The sequence below is a fragment of the Poecilia mexicana genome, unplaced genomic scaffold, assembly GCF_051168715.1.
Source record: "Poecilia mexicana isolate PSO_F unplaced genomic scaffold, ASM5116871v1 scaffold_20, whole genome shotgun sequence".
Classification (NCBI taxonomy): domain Eukaryota; kingdom Metazoa; phylum Chordata; class Actinopteri; order Cyprinodontiformes; family Poeciliidae; genus Poecilia; species Poecilia mexicana.
This window is the reverse complement of record NW_028263389.1, coordinates 9,846,523-9,868,493: the sequence shown is the minus strand read 5'-3', so window position 1 is coordinate 9,868,493 and position 21,971 is coordinate 9,846,523. Positions and strand designations below refer to the sequence as shown.

The following is a 21,971-nucleotide window of genomic DNA, read 5'->3' as shown; positions in this document are numbered from 1 at the left end:
ATAGAAAAATGTAGGAATGAGCATGAAACACTTTATTTGAAGGGGGTTGAATAAGACTGACATGACACTGTCATTAACATGACATAACACCTGTCATGAACATGAATAAGCCTTCATGAATATTTATGACTGTTGTCATAAAGCGTCATTCGGTAAATTATGACACCTTTAATACAAAGTTGACGTTATTCAAAATGTCTTTGTTATGACAACTTGACATTAACCAAGAAATCATTACTGATATAAATTTGTTATAAAAGTATTACTGATTGCACTTTAAAAATTAGGTAACTTTATGTTATTAAAGGTAAAGTTTAAACAGTAATGATTTCCTGATTAATGTCAAGTTGTCATAATGAAGACATTTCGAATGATGTCAACTTTGTATTAAAAGTGTCATAATTTACCAAATGACGCTTTATGACAACAGTCATAAATATTCATGAAGGCTTATTCATATTCATGACAGGTGTTATGTCATGTTTATGACAGTGTCATGTCAGTCTTATTCAACCCCCTTCAAATAAAGTGTTACCAAAAATCTTAATTGAAATTTTCTTGTACAGTATTTGAATCAGCTGGTTAGTTCTTTGTATAAAGAGTGACTATGTTTGCAAGGACATAGTCAGTATTTCACGCTTCATTTTTTTAAACACACTTGTAAAAGTGCAACATCTGTTTTGTTTTGTTTTGTTTTTTTGCAAAACACTGACAGCTTTTTAACTACATTTAATTTGTTTTCACTTTATATGTGCGTAAAAACTTTAGCAGGCTGCCAACTTGTGACCAACTGTTTTGACAAACTGATGTAAGTCCTGATTTTTTTTTTCTCACCTCTGCAACAAATGTTGCTAAAAAGTGTGTGCATCAATCCATTTACTGCAGAATGAGTTGGAATATTATGCTTCCAGACAAGAAGTAGATGTAAAAGCTTTTGTGGACATATAATGGGTATAAAATACCTTAACAACATTAGATTCAGAAGCCAAAGAGGTGAAGATGAGCGACAGCCATCTGCAGATCTGATTCGGTAAACCTATCCAATACCCAGGACAAACAAAACTAAATAGCAGGAGACAAAAGATTCAGCGCACCTTTGGTCAAATCTCATCATTTATGTCATAGTAACGAATTAAACCAAGAACTTTCCCATCAATGAACAAAAGAGCTTGTGATTTACTCCAGCTTCTTTAAATCTCAAACGGTTAGTAAATACTAAATCACCTCAAGAGTGGCTTTCAACAACCGCAGTACAAGCCATAAAGAACGCTGACACCCAACATTAGTTACTCGGTTACACATGCAGAAGACGTGCAGCACACATTAGCATTCTTTTGGAGTGGGCCTTGTGTCCAGATGACAAATTAGAGCCCGATGCCGTCTCCACTTTTACGTTCTGTTTGGTCTCCCGCAGCATCAGGGGAAATCTTTCTATTTGCCGCCACCCTCTACTTGCTAACTTTATCTATGGCTGTAGTGGAGCTGAGTAGGGACTGTGGCTTTAGTTGCTTTTTTTTGTGTGTGTTATATAAATAACTTCTGGCCAATTCTACAACGAGAAGATAAAAGAGGACTCAAAATGAAAGTTGTAAAAACCAAAACGAGGAGAAACCACATCAAAAGAAATTGGCAGTTTCAGAACATGAAATGTCTTACTTTTGCTTTACATAAAAACAGAAAAGACACGTGTATAACATTTCCTTGTCTCGTGTCCACAAACTTTGGTGAATTTTGTTAAGATTTTATGCTACAGGCCAAAACAATGTGGTGTATTATTGTGAATAGTAAATATAAGGATATATTAAAATAAAATTTTACACTTGAAAACCAGAAAAGAGTTGCATGAATATATATTCTTCCCACTGGAATTCATCCACCATCTATTGCTGCAGTTATAAAATCAAGACTTTCGGGGGGGAAAAAATCTCTTTCAGCTTTGTTCATTTACAAAATTCAGTTCTGGTGTTTCTTCTGTGCAAAATTAGGCTCGTTGTCCTTAGAAGGTGAAGCTCTGACAAATTCCAAGGTTTTCCAAAGCCTCTAGAAGCTTTTCTGATTCTTATTAGAAGCAATTGTTCTGTTTTTAGTTCATCTTCCCACCAATTTTAGCCAGTTTCTCTTCCCATACTGTAGAAATATGGTTCAGGGTGATGTGAAGTGTTACATTTTCAATGCACACGACACCAAGGTAAAAGAAAAAATACATTTGGTTTTATATTACCAGAGCAGTTTCTTCTCTGGTGCTGTGTCGCTCTATTTAGCTTTACCTTCATTCAACTATGGCATCTTCTTTCCACTATTTTATTAAACCTTAATCAAATTCATCCACATACATCTAAGTAAAACCTTCAGAATAATTGGAGTGGAAGAAACAGATTTCAAACAACAGCTGCACGTATGTGACCAGACAGGGGATACGTTGGGTATATACAGCTTACCTGAACAGGTAGTCTTTGTCCCTGTAGCGACAACCAAAGAACAGCCAGGTCTCACCAAATTTGGCCTCGGGGTTTTCCTTCCTCTCTTCCTCTCTGTAAGTCAAACACCGGATGTTAGCAGTCAATCAATACAAGCGGGCAACCAGGCCAGATGGAAGAGAGCGAGTCCTTCCTCGCACTAGAGATTAAAGAAGAGGAGCGACACAATTACAAACCGGCTGTAGTGACAGCAAAATGAGAGCGGCTATTGCTTCAAAACGAGGAAATGAGCACGTGTGCAGAAGCGAGGACGTTGTACTGCACTTGTGGCTACATTTCATCCAAACACAATAAATGTCTTGCAGAATGAAAACGGGGCATCGTCAGTGTGTGTTTTTTTTGTCCACCTGTCCTCAAAAAGTGTTTCCTTTGGAGTTTGGCAAACCTCCCACATTCCCCTGTGGACCGCACAGTGCCACAAAGCAGCTATGAAGATGTGGTTATCTGTGCCACACACCTGCTGCTGTGGTGACAGCTCTCTCCCAGATAACAGCTAACCCCAAATCTTTCATGATGCGATTAGTTGGCTGAAAGTCCACAGAACTTATCTTTGCCCGCTACCCCGTTTTTGTGGATAGCTGAAATGACCATCTATGGAGATCGGCCGAGCCCGTTTTCCTTCCCTCCTACATCCCTTTTGCCTGATATCCGTTTAGTGGCGAACACAAAGTGAACTGATTCTGCTTCTCCTCTTTTTGACACAAAGAAATCCGATTACTTTATGTAGTCATGATTCGCATTGTATTTCTTTAAGCTAAATAAATAAATAAGCATTAGATATCATGCTAACTTTAAATCCCATCCTTTTTCCGTGGTTGAGTTGGTGCAATCCGGCACACGCCAGCTCTCAACGGGATGTATTTATATGGACATCTTAAAGCCAAGGACGGGAAAGGCAAATTGAACAGAATATGAATCGGTGTTTCAGTGCTGCGTCTCTATCGTGGACCAATATTGTAAACAAAAATTAGAAAACCATTGACGGCATTGCAGGAGGAGTGCTACTTGGATCCTGCAAAATCAGCAGCAGAGACGTGCAGACATAGACTGAATCCCAGGGAGATTTCCAAGCAAAATCTGAGAGTAAACTCTTTAAATGGAGTTATCAATCAGCAACGCACGCAGTGAAATTGATCGATCAGGTTATATTTTCTTCATAAAGCGTACATCTTTGACTGCGTTTATTTTGAGTCATTCATAAAAACGTCGCTCTTTTATTTACGTATGCATGTATTTATACCGATATATGATGAACTGATTGACGTGAAAAAATGTCACAAACAACTATTGAGCTGCTAATAACAGTAGAGTGGTATGCAGTTATATGCAGTAAATCTGAGTAAATATAAACTGCGTATCTTGAACACCGGACATGATTTTACGTCTACGAACAGGATCAGATGAACGATAACTACATAAATTACATTTTCTTTTTTAGAAAAATGAACAGATGAATCAATTGCTAGTCAAGGCCAGACGCTAATTAGCTTGAAGGGAAAAAAGCAAATCAATACAAAGCTGTGAGTGTGAATACCGCGGCGAAAGTTTTCTCCTGTTAATTAAACACAAAGTGAACTGGTGAATTAGAAACCCTTTTGTTTGAACTATATGCTGCTGCATGAGGCTGCGTAGCAAAGCTGTGTGGCTGACTTGATCGGGACGCTCAGATCCTATCCATTAGCATCCTGGACGAGATTCTTCTGATCTGCCAACGGCCTCAAGTAAACTCATTTTAGTGGGGCTCGTCACTCTCTCTCCCTATCCTCTTGCCGCCCGCCCTAAAGGGATCAATACCAATATGAAAAAACCTGGGTTCCATTCTGAGTAGACCACACCGGCGCCTTTCCCTGAATACAAATCACATCACATCACATACCCGCACTATAACAGCCCTGCAATACGATCCCGAGGGGCAAGGCGGCATCCGCGGAGAACTCCATTTGGGGTCTAAATCAGCACCATTCAGATAATCAGCAGGTGGGAGAAGGGGGTAGGGTGGAACTGCGAAGGAAGCCGAGGTTAAGACTTGGCAAACATCAGAATCATTTCATATCTTTCATCTTTATCTTTGCAGCTCCATGAGGGTAGATCTGAGTGGCGGTGTTCATTTAAAAAACAAACAAACCCCAAATACATCAGCTCAAAGAAAGCACACAGCACAATTATTCCAATACACAGTCAGCCCTTTTTTTTTATAGCGAACTGACTGTTCAGAATGATTAATGGAAGATAAATATCTGCTCATACAAACTGTCATACTAAATTTGTGAGAGATGGCTGCTGGCAGGCACAACCGGCATTACTCTTGTCTGATGTTTTGTCTTTCAAAAGGTGGGGCTTTTAAATGCTGCTAATAAGATTAAAGCTTAATTCTTGCTTACAAGACTTTCGTTTGGTTGTTTTTGCTCATAGCAAAGTAGATAGAATGATAAAAATAATAATTATTATAAAAATAACAAAAACAGCGATCAATGCAAGATGACGGGGAGGGGGGGGGAATCGTTGTAATTTCCCGGTACACCCTAAGTGAGCCTCTGACCTTTGGAGACTCTTCTCTCACTTGTTACCAGCACTCTTAACTTGTACAAAGTACTTTTGAAAACGGCCATCGATTAACAGTGGGGGCGGGAAAATAAAGGAGAGGCAGGAAGATCGAAGCGTTCCCGTGTTGTTTTGATGCCAAACAGGACCCGCCTCGTGCCTGCAGGCTAGATACGGTGCCCCGCTGACAAACCGCCGATTGTTATCTCCTATTGGAGAGCGGCGGCGGCGGCGGCGGCCGGTGAGGCTTTTGTTTGGAAAGCTCAGGTTAGACGCTGCGACAATGCCGCGCCATGACAGGTTCATATAATCCTCCAGGACGATCTGGGGCTAGCAGGCAGAGAGGATAAGAGAGACGGTAGAGGAGGAGAAGGAAAGGACAGTTGAGCTGATGAATCGATTTTGCAGGGTTTTTGTTGTAGAAGCAAAGAGCTTCTTGAGAGAAAAAAAAAAAGATCAATAAAGGAAATTTAATAAAATAAAAACTGAAGTTTCTTGGAAAAATCTGATGAAGGACTGCGCATTGTATTATGAAACAAATCCCTCTACAGGCAATTGATGCCTGAGCACCCTGCTTTAATAAAGGGCCTACATGTGTATTTTTGTCTAACATTACAAAGAGCAATAGTCGCCCCACTGGAATAAGACATAAATAGGACTGGAAAACCGCAGAGCGCTGTGCTTCTTTCTGGACGAGTCTAAAGGTGTGGTCCGTTCAGCACTGAAACATTTTCTTCTGCATCCCGGCGGCTCCACCACCACCACCTTACCCCAGATGACCAGTCATCCATTCTGAGCCTTCCTGCCATAGACAATCCGTCAAACCACCGCCGTGTCACCTCTCAGAGCAATCTCACACTGATGCAGACCTGCCACAACACAGCAGACGTCGCTGGGATTTAGAGACAATTGGAGCTGACTGGGGCGCAACCTCATTTACACAAAGCCACCCACGACTTAGACATGTCAGTCTGACTAAAGAAGAGCAGTGGGGAAAGAAAAAGGGGCTTACGCTGCTCTCTGACAAGTCACAGCAGCTGTGGTTAAATGCATGAACATCAGCTCAGATAGAGAGGCGTCCGTCAAACTGAAGCTACCTGACAGGTCCGGCTCATGCGGTTTTGAGCTACGGTGCTAGGCAAAAGTATTCATACCTACCCAGTGGTTTAAGCCACACAAAAAAACAAACCAACACTAAATCTGTACACTTTCGCTTGGTAAAACACAGCGATGGAAGCGTCATTATGTGTGGATCCTTTTCTTCACCGTTTAAAAAAAAAGGGTAGAATTTTCTTCCGACTTCATAAAGGCTCCCACACACTTCATCCAAAACCGAATAGTCAACACACTGTCGCATGGTTGCGGATCGTTTGTATTCGCATACACATTTTGCGTAGAGCTCAGTACCAGGGCTTGGTGTCAAGTTTGGCAGGTAGATGCCTCTCTTTTGTCGTGGGTCTAAGTCGACGAGTCTGTTTTGGCACTTCGGATGAAGTACGTTGTGGCCTTCACCGTGGACTATTTTGTGTTGGTCCATCACACCAAATCCCAATGAAATTACAAACACTGAAGTTTGTAATGTGCTAACAGTTGCGGAAATGAACAAGGGGTATGAACACTTCTTTGCCTTCGAGTAAGCATCAATTTTAACATCAAGCCAAAATTTCACGTTTATCTTTAACCCAATGAGCTCCTCAACCCGAGAAAGTGTTGTTCTAACTAATTAGTAAGAACTTACTGCATTTGCATCCTACTTGGCTGACAGCCAGTATTTTCACACCACATAGTCAGCAATTACAAGCAGTGATTTAAGCCATTAACACAGCCATCACCTTCTGGACTTTTTTATTCTCGAATCAATAACGCCCCACGCGCGGCTTTGAATCCTCGCTCTTTATTACAGGAGTCATAAACGTGCCCGTCTGAGTAGGACAGATTTACTCCTGCGGGAACGAGGACCGCATCCGGAATAATCCCCGACGTGATCGCAGCCCTCGCCTCTAGATTTTAAATTTCACGTGATGTGGACTTTTATAAGCGCTGTGTTGCGTCACGTCTAATTGTCTCTGCAGGTTGCTTCAAAATATGCAAGATGATGTGCACTTAACACTACTTCAACATGGTGAATATTCATAACGGGGGGCACATTTTCAGCAGGGCTGAGTACATGTCACTCTGTCTGCACCACTTTGACTTGACATGAACATTTTTACCAGTTTACAGCAGGTGTTAATTTTGCAGCAAACAACTGTGACAAGTTTCAAGTGCATTATGTATTGCTCTCGACAAGGACACTTTCAAATTAGAGATCTGAAAATAGTGCATTGTTTCACAGTGGCAGGCAAAGTTTAAGCATCCCAATTATAATTTCTTTAACTATGAACAGATAATTAGAAGGACTGCCCTCTAAATGGTCTACTGATGGGGAAAAAATGGAAAAGTCTTCTAAGCACTTCAAAGGTTCAATTATTTTGTTCATTTTATAATTGTAGAAGGAAAGATACTTAAGTTCTTAGATGGCTTTTAACATCATCTGTGCTTCGTGGGGTTGTTAGAACCACGGCTTGTTCAAAGTTACTCTAAAGAAAAAAAAGAATACATTTTGTATCACAGGGACTTCTTAAATTACAATAAGCAGCCACTATTCGGTTAAAACAGTGCATTTAAATAGTTATTTATCCAGAATGTAATGATAATGCAACAAATGGCTTGATTGAATATTATTGTGAATTCATTGAGGATTTTCTCTCACAAAAATTCTACACAATTGCTAAAATAGGTAGTAAACATGCCAGTGTTTCCAATATATCCATTAGCATGAAGTTCATATGAGATGCTGGTATGCAACTTAAGTAATCTACACATGCAAAGCAATCAAAACACCACAAATAAAGTTGCAGATGAAACTCTGGAATAACAAAGAGAATAAATATAATTTGAGCATGTGAAGGAAATTGTTGGTCCATAAAGCCAAGAGACCATCTGAAATCTGTCAGCGTTTAGAAGCGTCCGTGCTGCGAGCACAAGCCAGTAACATGTGGTTTAATATTAACTGATGGCCAATAAAAGGGTTTGTCATCACCAAACCATTACACGGAGGGGTACCACTCGTAAAGGCAAAGGGACCTAAGCAAAAAAGTATTACTGTTCCAAAACGTACTCACTGCAAATAAAACAGAGGCGTTTCTAAGCATCTAAATGTTCCAGTGAGTGGAACCGGAGCCATTATTCGGAAGTGGAAAGAACATAATTTCACCATAAACCAGGTGCTTCTTGCAAGAGCCAAGGAGCACTTAGAGAGAGCTTCAGCAAGAAATGCTGCTGATAATGATGAAAAATAAAAACTGTAAGCTTGACATTAGTGATTATAGAACAAAAGTGTGATGTTTAGTACTGTCATGTAATTACAGTATTTTCCGGACTACAGAGCTCACCTCACCATAAGCTGCACCCACAAAGTTTTTTTTTTGTTTGTTTGTTTGTTTGTTTTTTACACTGGAAACGTAGCCGCTGGTATCTCCATCGCTCTCGGTTTTCCACAAGGAAGCAGCTGCGTCCTAAATCTGCACCTAACCAAGGATTCGTTCACGCCGAGTTTACGTGCAGCGGCTATCGATCTGTACTGCCACATTGATAGTCCTCAACTCAAAAGCTGCATCATATGAACTTCTTCGTGTTGTTTCCATGATGAGGGCGTATGAGTTTGAAAACATTTCTCCGTTGTGCCTGCTGCTAGCATACATGTGCTTGTTCTAAATTAAAATCAGCACTTACTTCTTTGATTTCCAATTTTGACTTCCAATGATTCTCTTCCTGCTACAGAGCCCCCTGGTGGTTGAAGAAAAATCCACAGAAAAACCACACCGGGCTACAAGCCGCGTGGGGAAAAAAGTAGCAGCTTATACTCCGAAAAATACAATATACGACTTTGTACATTGCATATTTATAGGATATAGAGGGACTTTCAATGCAAGTTTTATGATTTAAAACTGTATTATTAACTTTCCTACCCGAGAGCTAAAGATGAAAACTATCTTAAGCTAACTCTGTTGCAAAGCATCTTTTATTAATGTTTTTTGCACATTGTCCCTGTTTCAAATAAACTAATAAACTAAAACTAAACTTTTTTGTTCCCAATGGGAAACTGATTTGCAGCATGTCCACTCATCAAACAACTCATTACAAAAAAAAATAAATGACTACATTTTTGTTGCTACATGTGTGCGCACATGCAATAGTATTGGCAAGTATTCTTGTGACATTTAGTAAATAGAAATAACATTTGTGATTCTAACAAAAACAGGAGAAGCTTGGTCTGACATAACTTCAGAAAGTGAGAAAAAAGGTGCGTGTCTTTTTCAATGTATATGAGCTTCTGGTTTCAACTGTAAATATAATTTTGATTAAATGTGAATATATTTACAGTATATTCAAACTTGTGCATCTGGTTATAGTTTTTAAATTTACTGAACATCTATGGCTGCATCATTATTCCACCCTGGACAGAGAGAATGGCTCAAATCAATCACCTCATGGCCAAATTGAGCGTCTGAAACCTTCTGACCGACTGCAAAAAGGAGAGAAAAAAGTTTCAAGGAAAGTCTCTCTGCTACATAGAGGTGTGAAGTAACACTAACACAAATTTGATAATCACTGAAAAATCAACAACAGAAAAGCTTGGCCAAATGTACCCAAGAACCCAGATATATTTGAAAACTAGAACTGGCTGCTCACTGAAGCTAAGAAGGTTTACTCTTTGAGAAACAGTTTATTTTTAATAAATATCGAGGTGACTTTGTTTTTGTATCGCAGCCAGAAATAAAAAGCATTTTGTCAATAAAAAGAAATAAATTTAACAGGAAGTTTATGGGAAAAGAATATATATAATCTGGGAAAAAGCTGGGAGTGGCAACAAAACTAAAATTAGCACAAGAAAATGTGGAAGAGTTCTTTAATGAATGTAACTCCCTCGTTCTTTTATAGCAAGGTAAATCAGAGAAAGGAATCTTAAAGGAGAACTGATTTGGTTAGGTTGCCGGCAGTCTTGTTGCAAAGTGACATTACAACTTCAATCAGTCGGTCTGGCACTCAGCTTGTTCATGCATCCAACCAGCCATCAAGCCAGACATCCATAGGTCATACCTTTGCTGAAGGAAGCCTATAAAAGGAGCCACTCCAGTTCCGGGTCCAACCATAACGAAGGGCAGCGAAGGGTCAGAGGGAGGTCGAAAGGAGCAGTTGGGTCTCAAACTCACATGAATCTGAGGTCAGAAAGCATTACAAATCATTTAAAATAATGAGCTTAATTACAACAGTGCTGTAAAGCCACTTTGGGCCCAGCAATTCTAATAATTGATCTACTCATTATTCTAAAATGCTCTAATGAGAAAATGTGTGATTTAGCTGGAATCCATTGAGTCGGCAATTTCTTCTTTTTAATTAGCCGCACGCAAGCAGTCCAAAGCGGATTGTTTCTGCCTGTTACCCCGAAGAGTTTCCAAAGCAGAACATGTGTATTAAATAGAGCTTAAATCCAAGCCGACACATTTCAGGAGGAAGGAGGCTTTGAACTTGGACGGGACTTGAACACTTCATCGGCTCACATGGGCACTTAAGAGATGATTTAGATGTAATTTCCGTCCTATTCTCTCCTGGAAAATGATTACCTTTGGCAGAGCCAGTTCGGCCTTCTCGGGGAAAACCAGGCCAGGACTGACGAGGTCAAACAGCCAGCCGGTGCACAAGCCTCGCCTGGCCGTGGGCCTCCCGGAGCACGCTGGGAACTCAACCACGTTGAAGACAAAACGCAGTTTTTCCGGATGCCTGAGAAGGGAACTGCGAGAGAGAACCCAGAGAGGACAAGACAAGGAAACAGAGAGGAAGGACAGTGAGTGATTGCATAAGGCATAAGTATAGAAAACAATGGGCAAACAGAAAAAGAGATATTAGAAAATAAGGTGAAATACAGAAAATGAAAGGAAGGAAAAGAGAAAAATCTTCATGAACAGCCAATAGTGCAGTATATCGATAAAAGGCTAACAAAAGTTGCCTGTTTATCTATAAATGGGAAGTTTATATCATTAAAATTTTTAAACTAATCAGAATTTTTTTTTTTGCCGTTTTTTTTTTCTTTTTTATCAAATGCAAAAATTGACACATTGTACTAACTAAAAGTTAGATTTATAAATAAAATAACTATAAACAACCTGATTACAATAGGACTGGAAAAAAAATATTTAATAAACGAGCTTATTTTGGGCCACAAATTTTTCTTATATGTATCAGTTTAAATGTACCACATTTATTTTATCAGCAAGTCCTTAGCATCGGGATCAGTGGACAGGATTTCCACTGCTCTGGTAAATATCTATGAACAAAAGCTAACAAGCTGCGCAGGTTAACCAACTGGATGTTAAGAGTGTATCTAAGCAACTGCAGAGACACATTATATTTCATACTATTCAATATTTTATTGTATTTCATGGCGAAGTGAAGCAAATGAAGCATGAAATAAACACTGAAGAATGTATACATAATTTGAACATTCAATGACTTTTAATAAAACTGAAAATGTGTCTCTTGAATTACTTAAATGCAAAAGTAAAAGCACTTTTATTAATATTTATCAACCCATCTACCCATGTTCTATTTAATATCAAGATACAGTCCTGGGAGAAATATGCATGCCCTTTTTTAAACTCTAGGCTTTAATGTATCCTGTATGTACCTTGGGTCTTGGGGTGCACACTGTACACCCAAAAGCAACTCCAAGTGTTGCTTTGAAAACTTGGGAGTTTAAACTAAATAACTATTGTACCTAAGAAAGAGCAGATCGTCCATACATTAAATCCCCATGTGCTTTCCTGTTTCCAGGACTGTTTACTGATATTTTCTATCAAAAAACATAAACGTATTACCATTTAACACATTTTCCCCCAGAATCAGTTGGGCTACACTTTACTCTTTGCAGCCTGGCACCAGCAAATGTGACCATAATCGTAAATGTTTCTGCTTGCCTGGCTTCAGTAAATGTGTCTCTACCGCCTCTGTGTTCTCATCCCTGCTGCTGGTTACAACACTATGTGCTCCTCTCATCCTTCACTTTCCAGTTCCTGTGGGCCACTGGAGACCTCTATTGACCACAGCATCAATAATGCAAGTCTCTAATGTCTGCGCACCATCTGATAAACTACAGCCACCCTCTCTCCTGTCCATTCTCCGCCTCGCCACACAAACGCGCGCGTACCCCCGTGCATAAATACGCAGCCAAAGTGCGGGACTAATGAGAGCAGTTGGGGAAGTTCTGACATTGCATTAGACGCTGCTGCTGTTCCACATGAGCTTTAAAGCGAGCCTAATAGGCAGTAGCTTGAAAGGACAAGCAAATCAATGACGAGCTAAGTGAGGCTAAAAGAAGGAATGCTCGACCTATTTAAGCTAAGCACAACTGGCTAAAGGCTATGCAATATTTAAAGTCCAATCAGTTGTGTAGGAAAAAAAAAAAAAAAAAAAAAAGATCTCCACAAACACCCATCAGATCCACGGTAATCTGCAACGAGTATTGCTGTTTCCTGCATGGCACCGCGCATCTCCTGTAATGAATGCGCCTAGGTTTCATAAAGCATTTTATCACAATATAAAGTCAAACTCTGAGCTTCAATATGGCCTAATAATAATAAATAAACTTGAAGATTTACTGACCAACCATAATCCACGGCAATATAATAAGGCTAAAGGGTTGAGGGGACCAAACAATTCAATTTTTTTCCCCTAAATTATCACAGCTGTTGCAGGGACCCCTAATCTTCCCTGTTTGCGGAGCCTGAAAATACCCAGAAGAAATCAGGAAGAAAAAAAAAAAAAGTAATTCCCCACAATCCGTCAAAGAAAAAAGTAAGACACGCACTTATGGACATGTGTTATTCTAGATAAAAAAACAAAGTGGATGTCAGGGAACAACTGCATACAAACAGAACAAACTTGTTTTGTTGTTTTTTTTCTGTCAACTTACCATGCTGCTGAATAAGGCCTGGGCTGCAGTTTTGGCAAAAGCTCTGAAAGGCAAGCAAAAATGTCAATCATCTTGTTGTCTCGCTAAGATCTTGTTACATCTATGACAGAGCAGAGGGGAGGAGGGAAAAAAGAGATATGTGAAAGTCACCGTGGTCCACTGAGACATCCTGCCTATACCAATCTATCCTCAATAAGCCCCCCATCCCTCCCCACTTCCCCTCCAATCCCCACCCAGGTTACGGTCTTGTTTCTGGGACACATTTCTATATTTATGAAATTACAAACTCAGGGTTATAGAATCCCAGGCGTCCAGATGTGGAGCCAGTAGGAAACAGATTGCTTATGCGCAGCTTATTTCAATGCCAGGCATGAAGGTGCCCTTTTTTAAGGTAATGCGCGTGACGAGGTGTCAGAGAAAATCAGGAAAAGTACGAGATATTTCTGACCCTGTAGCAACAAGCGCACGGTTTCCGAGCAGCGACCTGCGCCGCTCATTAGACACGCAAGAAGGCGGCGGGCTGAGAGTTATGCGGCGCGCCATCGCCGCGTTCGCCCGCGTTTTAGTTGGATCTGCCTGATGGATGACGGCGGAATGAGTAAATTTGCTGCAAATGTAACCAGCTGAGGTTTTACAATAACACATTTTTCTGCTAAATTGCTCACGAAGACAAAACAGCTGGACTGAATTTGTTCCCCCGCCATCTCTTTCTGGGCTCACGCGGAAGGCTCAAAGCAGCTCTGCAGTTTGACATCCATTTGTCCCTTTGACTAAATGCCTCTGCTTTCCAAAACCATGAGAAAGCAGACGTTCGAGAAGCAAAGTGAGTAGCGAAAGCAGTCAATATATCAGTGTTTACGATCAGCACAAAGATTTTAGAGCAAGAGGACTGACTGTATTTGACTTCAGTGAAAAAGAAAAAAAAAGAAAACAGAGGTATTTCAAAGCAGCGGGAGATTTGTTGCCACATTTCCGTGGAAACGGCCTACAAAATGTAATAAAGCTCCAGCATAAACTGATGTGAAAAGAATATCTTATTTAAAATGCAACCCAAAAAATAAATAAATAAATGCTTGTGAAAACTCTACGCTGGTGTGGATCAAACACAGCAGAGATTGAAGCTTTCTTATTTCGGGACAGGAAAAAAAAAAAAATCCCTAATGCACAGAAAAGAAGCTGCAATCAACAATATGCACCAAGAACTCTGGTTGCTCTTGCCTCTTCTGTAATCGATGTGTTTGTAGCAGTGAAGCAAATCAAAGTGAATCAGAATCTGAATAAAATGTTAAGAAATAATTAGGGCTAAGCCAAAGCAAGATGGATTAAAGACATCAATGATGAAAGTTTTTACACCATAAAAACAAAATACAGTTAATTATGTATAACATTTGAAAAAAAAAAAAAAGTTCATATTTTGTTTCATGTTCCATCCCAAAGCTTGAAGGTGTTTGTGGGAATTTAATTGGAGACATCCACACATAGTAGTGCACGATTTTCAACTAGAAGGAATATTCCAGATGTAAACTAATAAAAATCTGAAATGTGTGGGCTCTGACCAGTTTCTCTGTTAATTCTGAAAAGAGAAAAAAAAAAACATCCTGCCGTGTATTTTCAGATGACGGCTTATGCAGTGCTTTAAAACTGTGCCTGACTAAGCTCTGTCTGGAGCGGTTCTTGATTTTCTTGATGCTGTGCGCTCAGTCCCGGCATGATGAACTGCTATGCGTTGAAAATAAACTGCGCAACTTTGAACTGAGTTCATTTAAGAGTATCAGAGTAAACAGGACTGCAAATTAATACACACCGCACTTTATTTGGAACAACAACAAAAAGCCACCTGAAAGCAATAAGTCCTTTTCCTTCCACTTGACAAAAGTTTCAAGGTTAATAAATAATTCTACTGCACACTGTCAACGTAACGGCAAAGCAAAACAAGATGTTTTTGGACGACACTTCTGATCCGGTTCTTTCCGTCAGTGAAAGCTCACACCTCTCCATCAGAAGGTGCACCATGTACCTTAACACAATCCCATACACCTGTGCGGCGCTCCAGTTGCTGCTTTTCTATCACTGAGTGACAGGACATGTCTGAAGCAGAACAAAATCAATCCATCATCTTGCAGTGCTGCGACATGGTGATACCCTCTCTTCCATTCGAAAGATGTCTATCTTCAAAAACTTTCTCAGACGAAACTTTTTTTCTATTTCTTTTTTACCAGTAAGTGGCCACAGGGCACATTTTGAATTATCCACTTGAGAGAAAAAAGAACATGAATTCTCATCCAACAAATTTAGCCCTACAATCCCCTGAAATGTATTCTGAAATTATCGTTTTCTGGGGAATCGTCGATCACGGTGCACCTGGTGTAATCTGTTTTATGTGCGTCTGTGATGCAATTTCTATGCAAAAGTACTGTTTTTTCTTCTTTTTTTTATGGATTACAACACAAGACGTCAACACTGCTTACGGTAAAAGTGTAAACCTTCTGAGACTTATGGATCATTTTATTTGGCTACTCGAAAAAATTAGGGAGGTTGTTAGCATTAGAGAAGGATTTCTCATCAAACCATTTTAAAAACCTAAGTACCCGAAAGATTACGGGTTCCATTTAAAAACCCATATAACAAAACACTTACAGAGGCACTTTAATGTATCTGGTTGGAGTAAAATTAAAATAAGCAGGAGTGATGTATGGTGCAGATCTAGTTTCTTAGGACAAAAGTATTTGTCGGAGTGAAAAGAATTCACAGATCTCTTCTGTTTTGATTCCCCCTCCCCCCCCACCCCACACACACACACACACACTTCACATGCTTAATGTCCCAAAAAATATTTATATCAGACAAATATAGCCTACATAAATCCTAAAGTACAGTTTTCAACAAATTATTTATTAATGAAAGAGCAACAAAAAAAAAAGGGGCCATCAAAACCCACCCCAAGTCTACTTTCTGCCATTATGAGTGTGCAACAACACGCCAACGAGCCTCTCGTGTCAATGTGTAGGAATTTCGGCCGACTCTTCTTTGCAGATCTGAATTTAATTTAGTTCCATCGAGAGTTTCTGATCTTGAACGGCCTCCCAAAGGTTATCCCGTACAATTTCAATCTGATTCAAATCCTTAACCTTCATTTTGGCTATTTTTAGCCATCCAGAGGTGGACTTGCTTGTGTCAGCGTTGGCTCATTAGCTTTTTTTTTTTTCTTTTTTTTTTTTTTTTCCAGAACACCCAATTTAAAGGTCACAAACTGATGGTCAGTCTTCGGGATTTTGTTCTGGAGAGCCAAGCTTAAAGTTTCGAAGGCTAAATGCTATTTATACCACAGTAGTTGTGAGAGTGTGATAGTTTGAGACTGTGTTCTTTTTTTGGTCAAAAGTGGCTGTGGTTTGAAACGTGCATTGACTTCGGTTATTTGGCTAATTGTTATATTAAGTGTAGCATAAAAGGAAAACCAGAAGAAAACTGTAAGGGGTGAATACTTTTTTTTTTTACAGTGCTAGATTCCCTCTACTTTAGACTGATTTACTTGGTAGCAGAAGTAAAAAATCACGCTTAAAAAAAAAAACCGAGAGGTAAAAGCTGCACTATTTCATTGCAACCCAGCAGTAAAGTAAACTAAAGAAATGCTCATATAGAGCATTCCTGGGAACATTTCTTTCCCTGAGGCTGTAACCCAAAAGTTTATATTTGACACAATGAAACAATGGATCATTTAACAAGATAGCTGGCTCTAAGCAGTAGAAATCTCCCTCAAATTTATACCCTGAGTTTACTTTTACACTCAACCTGCAGTGGGATGTAGACATCTGGGCTTAAATACATCTCCCCCCCTGGTATTTACAGTTAGTGAACAACATGCAGCAAACACCTTTCCTTCGGCGGAGGTAATGAAGCAGGAGAAGTGGAAAAATTGCAGAGGCGCACTTTCCAGTTGACACTCTGAGCCAGATTTGACCATTAACCTATGATCCGGACAGACCCCGGATTTTTTATTTTTTTTTCCCTCCTTTTTCAACCCCGTCCTTCCGAAGCCCAGAGGCTCATCCGCAAACCAGCCAACAGCTGTTGCCCTGCGGGGCCTTGAACGCACCATTTTTCACGAGGGCAAGACTGTCCGGATAAGAGGTTTCTGCATCAGTTCACCACGGAAGCGAAGGGGAAAAAAAAAAAAGGTGCTGCGCTTGGCAAGTTTGGCCTAAAATAACTGACATTGGGGTAGGTTGAGAGCTGTGACACAGCTGTTTTGGAGGACAACTCAACTTGTGTACGTGAAGCTGAAGCCAACTTAATTTCACTGTCGGCTAAGTTTCGGTCAAAGCCTATTAGGATCCATGTAGGATGACCAGCCAACTATCTTAATGAGCTGAAGGAAAATGTTTGCTTTCAACCAGCAGCTGGGTCCAAGAAAGATGGGAAACGATAAAATTATTAGCAGTGAGGTAGGTGAGCAACACTGAAATTATGACACCAAACTATTATTGGAGCTGATGTGCATTTAAAAAATTCAATAGAGAAATAAGTGTTGACCCTTTGGGAGTCTTTTAAATTAGACTGGGTGGACTACTTTGTGATTAAAAGCTTTGACAAAAGAAATAAAAAATAAAATAAATATCTTGCTGTTTTTTATGAGGTTACAGTGACACCTAGTGGATGAAATGTATCATGACAGGAAAACCTGTCCAGTTCCTTCACACAGATCACTGCTGCTTTGATAAAAACACAGAGTCTGATTAAAGAAAACAAAAATCTAATAAAAGTGTTATAGTGCAACATATGGCAGTATGAAAGCTTTTCATTAAATATTTATACACAACTGTTGAAGAGAACAAAATGAAAACATTCGGAGTATTTATATGCTACTGATGTAGCTGGCTGGATCAATACAAAGCACACTCCTATGGATTATGTGACAGAAAGAATAAGGTAAACAAGTATAGTAAAAAAATAAATGTGATCTGCAGTGATTTATTTATTTATTTTTTTCCTCGGTGGCCTGTTACGGAAAAATGTCTGACAAAAATAGCTTAACCCGTTTTCTCTTCTTTTTGCAGTTAGGGAGTAGTTATAACATACAACCTGAATGAATTTTAGGAAGAAGAACTGGGGGGCTTGAGTTTTAAATTATTGTAAATGTTATCTGACCCACAGAGGTTCAGAATACCTTTGTAACACTATTAAAATTGGGAGAAATATTCTGTAGGAAGCTGCTTCTCAACCACACGATTTTCGTCGCTTCCAGGGTAAGTATTAAAGTAAACATGACTTGTGGTACTTGTATGTGTGTTTCTAATCCTGTTTTTAATCTGAGAAAAGCCACAGAAAAAAAAAAATCCCAACTTGTCTTTTCAGTTCGTGCGTTTAAAAAGCATCTGAGCAGTTTGTTCTGGACACGAATTCACGCCTATACGACGAGCGCGTGTAAACTCGTGAGCAGAACTGAAAGTGGCTTGAGCAAACGGGTTAATGTCTGACCTATTAGGAGGTTGAGAGGAGGCGAACAGGACGGGAAGGCGGCGAGAAGCTCCGACACACCGAGGCTTGCGTCTCGCACGTAGAGGTTGTAGTCTGCAGCGCCTTGCTTGCTGCAGAGCTCCTGCAGTCTCCTCCTCTGGGCGCTGTCTGACGTATGTTCCACCAGCGCTCGCAGAAAAGCCTTCACACAGACACACAAAACAGATGCGGTTTCACCCAAAGAAAGCTGCTCTGCGCCTTCGTCAGCCTCGGCAGACGTTGCTTCCGCATTTTATCCCCACTGAAGGTTTCATCCACAGAAGCAAACGAAGGCGCGTTTAACAGCGCAAGCCGGAAGACCTTGATTCTAACCTCGTCGTGCGAGACTGTTTAATAAATGTGCTGCTGCTTCAGCCGCTATAAAAAAAAAATAAAAAATTTTTTAAAAATCATTAAACTTGGAGATGGTTTCGCTGGCCATTTTATCGTGAGGTAAGCTTTTAATACTCGAACAAATTCATCAGAGCCTATTATTGCAATCAGGTATTGAGCTCTATTCCCTGAAGTCTTGTTAAGTTTTCAATTTAAATGGCATTTAATTCACAATTACAATACAACGCTTGGGAAAACAAATTTGTAGGCTGTGTTTTCAATTAAAATACTTAAAAAAAACATTTTTTTTCAATAGGTGGCTTGAATAATTTCACACGGCCGTATACATATGCATAGCATAGATTAGCAGCATGTTTTCATCTAGTTCTGAATAATTATCTTCAACAACAACTAGGAAAACATGACTTTTAAATAAAAATCTAGAAAAATATGAATTTGTATGACAAAAAAAACAAAAAAAAAAAAAACAAAAGCAGACTCCTGTTTTTCTGTTTGTGATTCTGGAGATGCCAAGGTAATAATCTCTCGGTAAATCGTAGAGTTTTTAGTTACAATAGTTTTAATAAACAATAAAACCATATGGCTTTAATACATGTTGAGCTGAATTGAGCTCAACATTATACTGGATGTGTAAAACATCTTGAACATTTCTGCTTTTTTGTTTTTATTGCAGTATCAAAATCTCACAGAAAAAGAATATATTAGTTATGAACTGTCATCTACTCACTAAAAAGATACATTTGCTTTAGGCTCATTAATCAGATCTGTAGATATGGGCAAGTTTAGGTGAACAGCATTTTTTTTTTTGGTCTTTCCTGTAATCTCCTGACCTCACAAGGATCAACACACATGTGCTACATTTAAAAACTGTTACGTTTTCTTAATGTTCAACCATACTGACACACTGCTGTTTGATATCCCAGTATAAATAGCTTCATATTAAAACTGCAATGTAATGTGTCACATGCAGTGAGCAATTTTCAAGACTAAATATTCCTCAAATTGATCAAGTTAACAAACTTGTTTTATTTACTAACTTATAAATAATGAACTAATGATGCTCTCCAAAATATATTTTTTAAAAATCTAGTGAAATGATACATCCACGAGAAAAACAAATATGAATTCAATATTTTAAAAAAAAGGAAAAAAGAAAGACAATGACTACAAGAAGGTGTTTTTAAGATTTCCAAAAGAAACTTGTGCAGTGCACATTCCCGACCAGAGCTCAGACATTTTTTTTTCACAGCTCAGTACTACTACAACTTGATATTTTCACACTCTACATGGGGTTTTAATTCTACACCGCCACAGGCGACCGGAAAAGTTTGATGAATATTTCAACTTCGGCCCCAGACTGAGTAAATTCAGCCTCAACTAAACTTATCAAAGGAAACTTTGAACCCCAGCATTCCCTTCAGGAACTAGAGTTTAACAAAGACAGTCTGATCTCCAGTAGACTTGCTCAGTCACAAAAATGATAAGGAGCTATATTTTAATCATATCTGCATTGTGCAATTAATTACATGTACAGTTCAAGTGAAGTATTTTTTCCCTTTCTCGGACTTTGACAAGAACTTTAAAAGTTTGCCAGTTCTTGGAGGGTGATCTCTAATCCCCTAAAAAGGAAGAACCAGAAGAATGTTTCAGCAGGAAGTTCTTTGCCTTTAGCATCAGCGCAGCACATCACACAGACCAGAAAAAGCCCTCATTGGATTAAATCATAAATAATGACTTGGGTTGGCTTTTTAGGGTCCCAACTGAGGGGCTTCCTCATTCAAGCGCCGCATTTGAAGTCAATTAAGTCACAACGATGCGACAAATTTGGCTGTCTAAATTTGAAGACGCCTCCAAATGCGTTCTTCTTCTTCTTTTCCCCGGATTGAAACGATTAAGGTGGATCCTTTTCAGCCCACCCTATCCAAAGATTTGTTGCTGGGTGAAGGGGAAGAACACTTGCATCTTTTTCATTAACATCTATAACAAGCACACCCCTATTTTTTTTTTTTTTACTACTCTTGTTCCTTTTGCCTCAACTTACGTGGACTAAATGAGAATCATTTAAGTGGCTGCTGAAATAGCTTTGTTTCTTTTTTTGTCATAACCTCATGTTCAAACTAAGCTAAAGAGGGTGGAAGTGGCTGCAGAGCAACCTTGGAACATGCAGTACCTTCTTAGGAACGCTCCTGATCTCCAGGCACCAAGTGAGCAGGAACAGCAGTGAAACATTTTCAGGAATGTGTGGTGGCACCTGAGCACCTACAGGAGGGAAGAAAAGAAAATCCAAGAATGTAAAACTACACTTTGTAAAGAGGATTTATTATGAAAAGCACACAAAATGACGTTCAATTTGTTACAACGTGTTTATGTAAGACTCTGGTTGTTTAAACAAAACAGAAAAAAAACTATTCTGATCTTACCTTTTTTCTTTGTATTGTCTTTTAGAGAGATCTGAACGCGATGGTTCTTCTGGTCCTGAAGGCCGAGTCTGTGGAGCAGGTGGTCCACCTCTTCGGCCACATTAGGGCAAAACACGTCAAAAGAATCTCCAGGGTGATAGGTCATGGATGGGAAAGCCTAGCGATAAAATAAAAATGTAAGAACTTATGTTATATAATGTTGTCGTAATACCCCACAGCAGTTTCCCCACTTATTTGGTAAAAAAAAAAAAAAAAAAAAAAAAAAACTTAAAAGGTCTTAGAATAAATTCATTTGTGGTACCATAATCTAACAGAAAAATGTAGACGCCTCAAGCCGTTTGTTTAGCGGGGAAACCCCCACTGAATACCATCATGTAAACCAGATCTTCATTTGTAAGAAAATGTCTGCAAGAGTCCTGGAACAGTGACAAACAAGGCTGGGCAAGGACACAATTTTATCTTGGAAGAAAACCACAGTAAAGAGGATGGCAAGGGAGGAAAAGAAATATTCCCAAAGCAGAAAGAGAACTGAAGTTAAAAGCAAGCTTTCTAATAACCCTCTCTTATTTAGGAAGCATGCCACAAAAAAAAAAACTTCCTCATTTTTCTTACCATCGTGTACACAAATGCGTGTAGTTAATGAATCTCTGCTTGGAATCCCTGTCTGAGGTGATG

General features: G+C 39.4%; 1 protein-coding gene across 2 annotated transcripts in view; it reads right to left on the bottom strand.

Annotated features, from left to right (window-relative positions):
* Positions 1-21,971, bottom strand: part of mtrr (5-methyltetrahydrofolate-homocysteine methyltransferase reductase) — a 35,075-nt gene that overhangs the window by 10,140 nt on the left and 2,964 nt on the right. For both annotated transcript variants that reach the window (XM_014983491.2, XM_014983492.2), the window contains exons 7-13: positions 21,297-21,453; positions 21,047-21,135; positions 18,505-18,685; positions 13,030-13,072; positions 10,685-10,853; positions 10,161-10,279; positions 2,439-2,531 (exon numbers count right to left, since the gene is read on the bottom strand). In XM_014983491.2, coding sequence (XP_014838977.2) covers positions 2,439-2,531; positions 10,161-10,279; positions 10,685-10,853; positions 13,030-13,072; positions 18,505-18,685; positions 21,047-21,135; positions 21,297-21,453 — 851 coding nt within the window. The remainder of the gene's footprint in view (positions 1-2,438; positions 2,532-10,160; positions 10,280-10,684; positions 10,854-13,029; positions 13,073-18,504; positions 18,686-21,046; positions 21,136-21,296; positions 21,454-21,971) is intronic.